Source organism: Podarcis raffonei, chromosome 13, assembly GCF_027172205.1.
Source record: "Podarcis raffonei isolate rPodRaf1 chromosome 13, rPodRaf1.pri, whole genome shotgun sequence".
Classification (NCBI taxonomy): Eukaryota; Metazoa; Chordata; class Lepidosauria; order Squamata; family Lacertidae; genus Podarcis; species Podarcis raffonei.
This window is the reverse complement of record NC_070614.1, coordinates 9,029,084-9,041,084: the sequence shown is the minus strand read 5'-3', so window position 1 is coordinate 9,041,084 and position 12,001 is coordinate 9,029,084. Positions and strand designations below refer to the sequence as shown.

General features: G+C 43.0%; 1 protein-coding gene across 4 annotated transcripts in view; it reads left to right on the top strand.

The window, feature by feature from the left end:
- USO1 (USO1 vesicle transport factor) overlaps nucleotides 1-12,001 on the top strand; it is a 46,858-nt gene that overhangs the window by 492 nt on the left and 34,365 nt on the right. For 2 of the 4 annotated variants that reach the window (XM_053363035.1, XM_053363037.1), the window contains exons 2-6: nucleotides 3,216-3,302; nucleotides 3,425-3,489; nucleotides 4,229-4,308; nucleotides 6,736-6,747; nucleotides 11,807-11,907. In XM_053363035.1, the coding sequence (XP_053219010.1) occupies nucleotides 3,216-3,302; nucleotides 3,425-3,489; nucleotides 4,229-4,308; nucleotides 6,736-6,747; nucleotides 11,807-11,907 (345 nt within the window). The remainder of the gene's footprint in view (nucleotides 1-3,215; nucleotides 3,303-3,424; nucleotides 3,490-4,228; nucleotides 4,309-6,735; nucleotides 6,748-11,806; nucleotides 11,908-12,001) is intronic. The other 2 variants (XM_053363036.1, XM_053363039.1) reach the window with 1 other exon arrangement.

Below are 12,001 nucleotides of genomic sequence, written 5' to 3'. Positions count from 1 at the left end.
CGATGGTATTATTATTTTATTTCTATATTGGGCTGATGAACATCTTGTTGTTGTTTAGTCGTTTAGTCATGTCCAGCTCTTCGTGACCCCCTGGACCAGAGCACGCCAGGCACTCCTGTCTTCCACTGCCTCTCGCAGTTTGGTCAAACTCATGCTGGTAGATTTGAGAATACTGTCCAACCATCTCGTCCTCTGTCGTCCCCTTCTCCTTGCGCCCTCCATCTTTCCCAACATCAGGGTCTTTTCCAGGGAGTCTTCTCTTCTCATGAGGTGGCCAAAGTATTGGAGCCTCAGCTTCAGGATCTGTCCTTCCAGTGAGCACTCAGGGCTGATTTCCTTCAGAATGGATAGGTTTGATCTTCTTGCAGTCCATGGGACTCTCAAGAGTCTCCTCCAGCACCAGAATTCAAAAGCATCAATTCTTCGGCGATCAGCCTTCTTTATGGTCCAGCTCTCACTTCCATACATCATGACTGGGAAAACCATAGCTTTAACTATACGGACCTTACATCCTTTTAGACGTGTTGGGGGAGTGGTTATTAGTTTGTTCTTGTTCTTTTTCATGTGTTCTTGTGTTTTTATGCTGTGAGCCAGCCTGCGATCTTCGGGTGGAAGGGAGTATGCAAATTAAATAATGTCACTTTGCCATTTACGAACCGCTGTTTGACCTCATCTGCTTTTTCAAACTTCTTGCCCCACCCACTGTCATGTCCACTTAGTTGGTGTGAGTATATTTGTGGTCCGTATACTTTACCAGGCCTTTCCATTTAATAAGAGAGACTTTTGGTAGCTACATCTTTGCTAGCTCTACGCTAGTCTGCTAAAATGCTTTCTACATTTGTGTGATTATATATTACCCAAAACACTATTACCACTCTTTCCTGTCTCCTTTGTCCCCAGTAGTGACATAACTTGAATACAAAATAATTTACCAGACTGACTTCTTGCACATTGTTGTGTAACTTGTGTGTGGGAGTTTGGATTTATGTCACACTATAAATGAGGGTTTAGTAACCTGTGATTCTGTGTATGATGCACACCCAGCACATTTCATATGGACATCAAATATGATACCAATAACTCCCCAAGAAGTAAAATCAAAAATTGGGGGGGGGGTTGTCTATAAAAAAAGTCAATAACTTTCAGATTTTCCTTAAAAAAAGCTGAACAATTCAAAGCTCAACAACTTTTGGGTGTCCTGGTTTTTACTTTTTGAAATATGGCAACCCTGTTGTTGGATGATTTGTGAAAGATTTCTGATTCCCAGTTGTTTAACAACAGTGTGGTTTCCATACTTGCAAAGGAGGCAAAGTTATTACAGTAGGGCCACAAAATTTTCGTTGCCCAAGAGCATCTTAGCTTGTTTGGTTCTTCACCATGTTTCAGACCAGGTGAGTATTTCTCAACTGCAGGAATCTCCTTCCCATTCAGAGCTATATGAAAGTTATCTCAGTGCAGAGGCTGCAATAAAAGATGATGTTTTGTGGCCTTTGATCGCACTGAAGAGTCAAAGGAGAAACAACTCCCTGCATTTTCTGAGTATTCCCAGTATGTATCACTTTGTTTCTCAGATATGCTGCCAGGAAAGTAGCCACTGCTTGCTGTGCTAAAAACTTTTGAGAGATTATATGCATTTTCATGTTGAGTACTAAACAAAAACCTATTGTCTGCAATTAATAGAGTGTGTGGGTGTAGGTCTTAACTTGTTTCACTGAAAAATCAACTATTTGAGACGTTGGTGTGTACTGTGTATATGCACATACATACATACACACACAGGAACGCGGGTGGCGCTGTGGTCTAAACCACTGAGCCTCTTGTCGGCGGTTCGAATCCCTGCAACGGGGTGAGCTCCCGTTGCTCAGTCCCTGCTCCTGCCCACCTAGCAGTTCGAAAGCACACCAGTGCCAGTAGATAAATAGTTATCGCTCCGGCAGGAAGGTAAACGTCGTTTCCATGCGCTGCTCTGGTTCGCCAGAAGCGGCTTCGTCATGCTGGCCACATGACCCGGAAGCTGTACACCGGCTCCCTCGGCCAATAAAGCGAGATGAGCGCTGCAACCCCAGAGTCGGTCACGACTGGACCTAATGGTCAGGGGTACCTTTACATACACACACATGGGCATAACTTGGGTGATTAAGCTATATTATTAATAAGCATAACAGGAAAGCACCTGAGGGAGTGAAAATACTTTGTAGAAATATATGCTTCTAATATCTTTAAAATAAAAAACTTGTAGTCTTCCTTGGTTCTTGATCTGCATCATCTTTTCATTTGGCACATGCTGTTGAGTAGTTGATGCTTTAACAAAACAAGTGAGTCTTGGCACGCGCAAGTTCAGAATTCATTATTTTAAAAAATTATTTGGATGTAAGGTAAAGGTAAAGGTACCCCTGACCGTTAGGACAAGTCGCGGACGACTCTGGGGTTGCGTGCTCATCTCGCTCTATAGGCCGAGGGAGCTGGCGTTTGTTTGCATACATGCTGGCCACATGACCTGCTTCCAGGTCATGTGGCCAGCATGACATAAGCCGCTTCTGGCGAACCAGAGCAGCGTACGGAAGCGCCGTTTACCTTCCTGCTGGAGCAGTACCTATTTATTATCTAATTGCACTTTTGACGTGCTTTCAAACTGCTAGGTGGGCAGGAGCTGGGACCAAACAATGGGAGCGCACCCCGTCACGGGGATTCGAACCGCCAACCTTCTGGTCGGCAAGCCCTAGGCTCTGTGGTTTAGACCACAGTGCTACCCACATCTCACGCATGTGGGTTAAGCATTCCTAACTATAATTCTAGGTTTGCTCCTTTTTTCCAGAGTCTACTGGTAGTAATCAGCTAAGTTTTACTCAGAAATTAATGGGTCTAACTTAGGCATGGTCATGCATTCAGTTGGTCAGCTCTCAGTTCAACTTAGTTGAATGCCACCCTGTGGTGGTGGGGAAGGGTTGTAGCACAGTGGTAGGGCAGATGTTATGGATACAGAAAGTTCCAGGAGTCAGACTTTGGCATCTCCAGGAAAGGCTGAGAAGGACTCCTGCCTGAAACTGACCACGGTCTGACCTTGATACTTGCTTTTGCATGAGGCTGATGGAACAGTTTGAGCTTCAACTCCGGTAAAGTTTCAGCGGTGGAACAGATCAAAGATGAAGTGAGGAGGAGATGTTTACAAGCAACAGAGAACTTTTTGAAATACTTACATTTTATTTCTCTTATAGATTCAGAAATTATGTGATAGAGTAGCATCTTCAACCTTACTTGATGATCGCAGGGATGCTGTACGTGCACTAAAATCTCTTTCAAAGGTATGTATGCTTTGTCCCTTACATGACATTTCAATTGTGTATGACACCTAATAGTACTTGGTGGCAATTTGAGAGTTCTGTAATTTTCTTTTAGTTGTTACTTCTGTTCTTCAATTTCACAGAAATATCGCCTGGAAGTGGGGGTTCAAGCTATGCCTCATCTTATCCATGTTCTCCAGACAGATCGGTAAGCATCTTACGGAAAATCTAAAAGTATCCAAGCAACTGTTCCGCATTAGTCACTTTTTCTGTCGTGTAGCATGAGCTGCAGTTGAATTCAAATTAATGTGAAAATGATGAAATTGCACGGGTTTTTAAATAGAACGCATTTACCAAAATCCAAAACATCAATTTGTTTTCAGTTAACCTCAGCAAGTCCATAAAGCTTTTAAAAATATCAGTTTTGTATTTGGAAAGATGAAGAGCAATAATGGCTAATAAGACCGGAGTAGGCAAGCTAAGGCCTGGGGGCCGGATGCGGCCCAATCGCCTTCTCAGTTCGGCCCACGAACAGTCCAGGAATCAGCGTGTTTTTACATGAGTAGAATGTGTCCTTTTATTTTAAAAGCATCTCTGGGTTATTTGTGGGGCCTGCCTGGTGTTTTTACATGAGTAGAATGTGTGCTTTTATTTAAAATGCTTAGGAATTCGTTTATTATTATTTTTTTCAAAATATAGTCTGGCCCACCACATGGTCTGAGGGATGGTGGACTGGCCTATGGCTGAAAAAGGTTGCTGACCCCTGAATAAGACAGTCACAGCCCCATAAGAGATACCATATTTGGATCTTTGCAGCCTTACATCAATGCTACAGCCTTTTATTTTGCTGCTGCTAATTAGGCCACTTTTACTATTTGCGTGGATGATTTTATTTTTTGGAATGTTAGTGCTTTTCATTCAGTGAGAGATTGTGCTTGTATTCACAGTTCAGATTCCGAAATAATTGGCTATGCTTTGGATACGCTCTACAATATCATTTCGAATGATTTGGAAGAGGAAGAACAAGGTATACACTTGCTTTTTTATATTAGCTTCTTAACAACTAGATGAATAAGCATGCCCCATTTTTGGGTTATCTAGGGCTCAGTAAACTTGTCAGAACACATATGCCCACTTTCTGAATACTTGAAGTAAGCAGGACAATGAATGCTCTTTCCATCCGTATGGTAAAACCAGCAGCTGCTTGGTTGCAGCTGTTGGATTTGTAGCAACACTCTGTGGAGCACTGTAAAGTTACTGATCTTCAGACAGAAGGACACAGATGTAGCTGACCTGATCATTTCAGAAGTCAGTGAAGGACTTTTCTCAAAAGGAAATGAGAGCCCTTCATAGGTTACACAAATAAGAGGAAGACAGAAGGAAACAAGTGACTTGAACCACAGGAGTTTTTTTGCTTGTAATTGTGGAGTAGAGTTTGCAGATCTCTCCCAAGGTCATATTCCTGAGATCCAAATGTTGGCTCCTTATGAATGAGATTATGAGTTTCTCCACTAACGAAGTGGGAAAAAAGGAGTTGCAAGTGCTACTGCTTCCTCTCACAGTTTGCTAAGATCTAGGGATTGTATTAACATGTGACAGGGCCAAATGTGGCCACACACTCTTTTGTACCTTGTCCCTATCTACCGTTCAGAGCCTTTGGTCATGTTCTTAGTGCTGCTAACGCACTGAGAACTACTGTACTTCCTAAGACCTGTACTAGGTGTCAGGTAAAAAAGGTAAAGGTAAAGGACCCCTGACAGTTAAGTCCAGTCGCAGACGACTCTGGGGTTGCGCGCTCATCTCGCTCCAAAATTTATTTGGATGTAAGGTAAAGGTACCCCTGACCGTTAGGTCCAGTCACGGATGACTCTGGGGTTGTGGTGCTCATCTCGCTTTATTGGCCGAGGGAGCCGGCGTACAGCTTCCAGGTCATGTGGCCAGCATGACTTAAGCTGCTTCTGGCGAACCAGAGCAGCGCATGGAAACGCCATTTACCTTCCCACCAGAGTGGTACCTATTTATCTACTTGCACTTCGATGTACTTTCGAATTGCTAGGTTGGCAGGAGCTGGGACTGAGCAACGGGAGCTCACTCCGTTGTGGGGATTCAAACCGCCGACCTTCTGATCGGCAAGCCCCAGAGGCTCAGTGGTTTAGACCACAGCACCACCCGCGTCCCTTACAGATGCCAGGTTACACACCACCAAATATTTTTCATGTCCCTGCTGATCATCCAAATGTGTACAAGTACAGCAGTTTATGGCAGGCATAGGCAAACTGGCCCCCCAGATGTTTGGGACTACAATTCCCATCATCTCTGACCACTGGTCCTGTTAGCTAGGGATGATGGGAATTGTAGTCCTAAGCATCTGGAAGGCCAGAGTTTGCCTATGCCTGGTTTATGGGCTGACTTGGGCAGGAGGAGCAACTCTGGAGGATCACAAGTTCTTGCAGGACTTTTAATGCTTTTCCTGATGAGTTGGAGGTCAGCTAGGTTTTTGAGAAGCTGTACAATGTTTACAAAGTAAAAGGAAGAAAATTATGATGAAAATAGCTGCACAGAGCTTCTTACTTTTTACGTGAATTCAAGATAGAAATGCTTGCAGGTAGTTTTCTAGAATATTTCATTTTATGTTGAATAATGGAATGTGCATTAACAGAATTTTCAATTCGGCCTCGCACTGTATAGACATATTTGAATGTGCCAAAATATTTACTTGCATGAGTATATCTTGCTGGTTCTGGTATTGATTCTTCATAAGTAATTTTCTGAATTTTTAGCTAATAGGTTCTGAAATGCAAATCGAGGAAGGAATGTTGAGGATACTTTATATATTCTGTGAGCAGATGATACTTTATTTGTTAAATGCTTAAAATTGAATTTGAACCACCAGAATGCCTTACAGGACAATAAAAGAAAGAAGGGACATAGGCAAACAAGTGGATTCAGTTACGTTACAGTTATATACTACCCAGATTGGAATGATAACTTTTACAGGCATTGCAGAGAGGGAAGAAACAAGTGGCAGTTGCCCCCAGTTAGGCCAATTTTGGAGAGGGCTATGCCAGCATATTCGCTATCAAGAGGGCTGTCTCCTCATTCTTGATGGCGAATATGCTTTGATGACAGTTGGCCAAACCACGGCATCCCATAGGAGGCGGGGAGAACAGGGACACACCTGTTTCTTTAGAGAGTGTAGAAACATCAGCGTAGCGATCAAGGTTTTGGGAGGACAAGATTGTGGAATCTTTGCTGGGCCTCCAGAGGATGTTTTTAACTACATTTGTTTAGGGGTGCCTGAGTTAAACTAATCAAGTAACCACTGTAAGTGAGCATTGATCTGTAGTTCTTACTTTTGAAGTCAATTTTATGCCATTAACCGATCTTTTGTGCAGTACTAAATTGAAATCTGCTTCAGTTTTGAATCTTTCTCTCTTCTTGTCTGCCTTTACAGATGATTCTGAAGGTAAAGCAACCTGAATTTATATTAGCATGGTGTGTCTTTAGCCATAGTTCTAAGCATTAACTGACTCACAACACCATTAATCGGTTTTTAAAAGGATACTGTGTAGACTTGCAAGTGTATTAGCCCTCTCTTCTTACACTTTCAAATTTTGCAACTGTTTTGGCCCCTTTCATGCCAAAGGGGAGCTGTGTGACTGCTCAGATTGATAATTGATGGAGAGAAATGTGTCTTGTAACGTTAGATACTGAATTAAAATACCTGAAATACTTTTCCATTTGTTAATAAGATTGCTGAGTTCATTATGAAGGGGGCAATATGAACACCCAGTGTTCAGAAATATTTGCTGAATTGCAAATATTTTATAGCAATTGAAGTTCAAAAGTGTATTTTTTGCAGTGTCCTTTTTAAACAACGCTGTGTACATGAGCATGCATCTTAACAGCACTTTGATTCCAAGGTCCACTTGGAATCATGTTGCAGGCATCTTCTGTCATAAACACTTTTATATCAAACGGCTAATCTTAAAATACTTTGTTGCAATACTGTACTAACGATGTCAAATACATTGTAACCTGGTTAATAGCATAATATTGATATGCATATGAGGCTTTCTTGCTATTAACATATTATTGTGCTTGTATCCTTTCCTGGATTTTCTCTGTCAGTTTATTTTAACATTTTGGAAGATAAGGAATATAATGTTGGAATATGGCATTGGCATATTGGTTGGGTTTTAGCCAGTGCTAGTCCTACTCAGAGTAGACCCACTGAAGTTACTTTACATGACTAACTTAGGTTGATTAATTTCACTGGGTCTATCCGGGAGTAGAACTTGGTTGGCTACAGCTCACTGGATTTGATGTCAACTTCGATGATCAGTGTCCTCAAAGCTGGGGGGAAATTGATGACATTGAGGAATTTTAACTTTCAGACTGGTGTGTCCGTGGGGACAAATGGACAAAACTGCATGCTTCCATTGTGGCTGTGGCTGCCAATACTGTCTTCACTCTCCTCCTCTGGCAGCCCCTTCCTGGCTTTTCCCTAGCCCTTACTCCTACAAACAGAGGGACTGGTGGAGTGGAGCAGATTGAAGAGAGGCTTGCCCTTCTGAGGTCAAAGAAGGGTTATGGCTAGCAGGAAAGAAGATTTGCCTGAGAAGTAGAGGTTAAAAGGAGCTAGAGGGGATAAGGAGGAAAATAGGATGACGGCTCCTCCTGAACCTGGTGCGACTTAGAAGAGCAGAAGATGGGGCTTCAGGGGAACAGAGTCTGCCTAACAAGTCTCAAAGTGAACTAGGTAGAGATGTAAAAAGGTAAAGGGACCCCTGACCATTAGGTCCAGTCGTGGCCGACTCTGGGGTTGTGGCGCTCATCTCGCTTTATTGGCCGAGGGAGCCAGCGTACAGCTTCCGGGTCATGTGGCCAGCATGACTAAGCCGCTTCTGGAGAACCAGAGCAGCGCACGGAAACGCCGTTTACCTTCCCGCCCGAGTGGTACCTATTTATTTACTTGCACTTTGACGTGCTTTCAAACTGCTAGGTTGGCAGGAGAGGTAGCCCAGCAAAAAATAAGTAAGTAGAGACACGGGGCAAGCCAAAAGGGAGAGGTCCACTTTCCTAACTCCTGGAAAGCCTATCTCTGAAGTTGCCATTGGAGGACCAAAGTCCTGCAACTATACAAGAAGGCAATAGCTAACAAGAGGACTGAAAAAAGCTACTGCTTGATGGAGAAGTACATACTGCTTGAAGTAAATACGCTGTCTAGAAGCATACAACGTACCTATAACAACCTGCAAGAAGACATAAAAGCCCTCAACACTTCAGACTTGATTCTCAGGTGTGCTGGCTGGGAGCCAGTGGGCCTGGTCTTCATAATCCCTATGTATAAATTGCTGAACGCCTTATTTGGAAAGGTTACACCAGCCATCTCTGATTCTATACGATACATGTGGTCAAAATGGAGATGTTCTCCTTCCGTATTGAAGATCATGCTGTTTCTTTTCCATTGAGAATGAGGAATTAGCTGACACAAATGGGAAGCTGTGACTACAATAGGCCACAAGTATAGCATTGTCCAAATTGCATAAAATATTTTGGCTTAGTTTAATGATATGTTACGGCTGAACCAAACCATTCTGTCATTTGTGTACACTCGTTTATGGAGGACTGTCCCCACCAGGCTTTTACGATACAAAACTCACTATTTTCTCTTCATAGCAAGATACACATGGAGTGGGGTAAGGTTAAAGTCAAAGGAGTCTTGGATTCCTCTTCCAGTAGCAGAGCAAGAGTATAGCTCAGTAAACGACAGGAGCTAATAAATTGGCAGTTTTGCTTGCACCTGTTCAGTAAAAAACACAAGACAATGTTTCTCTGATGCTTCAAGAATAAAGGAAGTTCTACAAATTGGGAATGTTCTTTACTCATGAATATGTGAATCCTATGGCAAACAGGATATCACTTCTGTATGGTAGTTTCTTCTTTACGTGGAGTCCCACATGCATGTTTTGTGGCTCTACGGTGCAACATTTGGAATCTGGGCAATGAAACGCTTTGGCAGCAGGCCTGTCCCCAGCCACAACTCAGATCATGGTTGCTACAGTGATAACATTGTCAGAACTTTCTCTTCATTTTGAGCTTTTTTTAAAAAAAACCTCCCCTCCTTTTTTTATTTAAGCTTTCTCTCTTTCATTTTGCATTTTACTTTACCTTGCTACCATGTGCCTGCTGTGATAGTAAGTTCCCCGTTTGTTCAGATCACAGCTGTTATCTGTTCTGTCAGGGGTGGTGGATAAAAGTAAAGGTAAAGGGACCCCTGACCATTAGATCCAGTCATGGCCAACTCTGGGGTTGCGGCGCTCATCTCACTTTATTGGCCGAGGGAACCGGCGTACAGCTTCCGGGTCATGTGTCGAGCATGACTAAGCCGCTTCTGGCGAACCAGAGCAGCACACGGAAACGCCATTTACCTTCCCGCCGGAGCGGTACCTATTTATCTACTTGCACTTTGACGTGCTTTCGAACTGCTAGGTTGGCAGGAGCAGGGACCGAGCAACGGGAGCTCACCCTGTCACGGGGATTCGAACCGCCGACCTTCTGATCGGCAAGTCCTAGACTCAGTGGTTTAACCCACAGCGCCACCTGCGTCCCACTGGGGTGGTGGATACTTGCCACAAATTCATGAGACAGGCATGCTGCGTTAGTGTTGGGCAATGCTATGGGAGCAGGCCCTCTCTCTGGTAGACACAGGCCCCTTTAGTGCTACCTAAGTGAATGTGCTAACATTCTCCTTTCCCTTCCTCCCCCACAACAAACACTCTGTGAGGTGAGTGGGGCTGAGAGACTTCAGAGAAGTGTGACTGGCCCAAGGTCACCCAGCAGCTGCATGTGGAGGAGCGGGGAAGCGAACCCGGTTCACCAGATTACAACACTACCACTCTTAACCACTACACCACACTGGCTCTCAGTAATCTTGAGGCAGTAATCTTGGCCTGTCTGGCCATTTTACAAGCTCCCAGGCCAGTTGCAGGTGCCATGGTAGTGTCCCCTGAGGTTCTGCACCTGTGTCCTTGATATAGAAATGCTTGTTTCTTTTTGTGAATTCCAGAAGCCAGCCTTCCTTTTACAATCGTACCTTGGTTGTCCAACACCTTGGTACTCAGATGTTTTGGCTCCCGAACGCTGCAAACCAGGAAGTGAGCATTCTGGTTTACGAATGTTTTTCATGAGCCAAATCTCCGGAGCAGCTTACAAACTGGGAAGCTCCTGCAGCCAATCGGAAGCTGCGCCTTGGTTTTTGAACCGTTCTGGGAGTCGAATGGACTCCCGGAACGTATTAAGTTCATCTACCAAGGTACCAGTCTGTTCATTTTTTCCTCTCTGAATTTTTAAAAAAGCAACTGTTCCAAGATAAGCTAGATTTTCATACTTCACTGCAGGGAACTGTACATGTGATCTCATATTAAAGGTATCATCCTTTGAGTATGGTTCTGCTTTGAGCATGAATATGCATTTCCATCATATCTGCCGTGTAAAGCATTGCACATCTCAAATAATTATGTTTGTCATGAACATGCAATTATTAACACATTGCCTCCTAGGAAAGTGGAGGTCTCAGTTTTTCTTTCTGCATGTCACACCACTGAATACATATGCTAATTATAAAGTTTTTGGGGAATAATGTAGTAAATAAATGAGTGGGGTGGACAAAAAACAAAGCCACTGTCCGGGTGATGTAAACCAGGCATGTCCAAAGTCCGTTTTGGGGGCTTAATGTGGCTTGCTGATCGATTTAATCTGGCTCCTGTGGCAGTATATGTCCTGGTGCAAAATCCTAAAAGCTCAACAACTTCAATCCTAAGAAATCGGGCCCTCTTAGAAAATTGTTTGGGCACCCCTGTAAACAGTCCAAAGTCAATAAATAATACTAGCTAAATGTGCAAAGTACATTGCTAAACAAAACACTTGACCTCTTAGAGGCCTTTTTCTTGATGTGAGCTTCAGGAAGAACTCCACCTGCTGCCACCTGATGTGAGATTCTCCCAAATTTCCTGTCAGTTGTGGGTCAGACAGCAGAATCCTACAAGCTAAGTTTCTAGCAGATTTGCTAACGGGATAAAGGCTTGGAGCAAATATGCTTTGGATTCATAAATAGATGCAACATATGCCACAGTGGTAATATTGCCATGGTTGATGCCTTATTCCTAAATGCCCATATGGAATTTTTTTTAATATTTAATGTTTGCAAAGAGCAGGCCCAATGAAATTAATGTGAACATCTGGAAGGATAGCTGGGATAGAAATACTTCTATTAAATAATGAACAATTTATTGGTAAATTTCCTGACTGTCTTCAGCATTTTCCAGCAAGTCCCTGTTAACTTTCACGCCTGAAGTTGTGAAATGTTCTAGTGCACATTAAATATGTTCTGTAGCATTGATTGGTGGATGACAATTATTTTTTAAGCTAAAATTTTTATTATGTTTACTCAGATAGTACTTGTTTGCAATTACGGAGCTGATTGAAGCTTTGTTGTAATTGAACCTTTGTTAATGTTACAGAAGAAAATTCGCAGAAACAAACAGAAGACCTTGGAAGTCAATTTACAGAGCTTTTCATTAAACAGCAAGACAATGTCACTCTTCTGCTGACCTATTTGGAGGTGAGAACTGTTCTCCTTTAGTCATAGAATAAGAATACAAATTTGTTGGCTGATATTGCCGTGAACAAAGCCGTATTAATATGGGGAGGGGAAG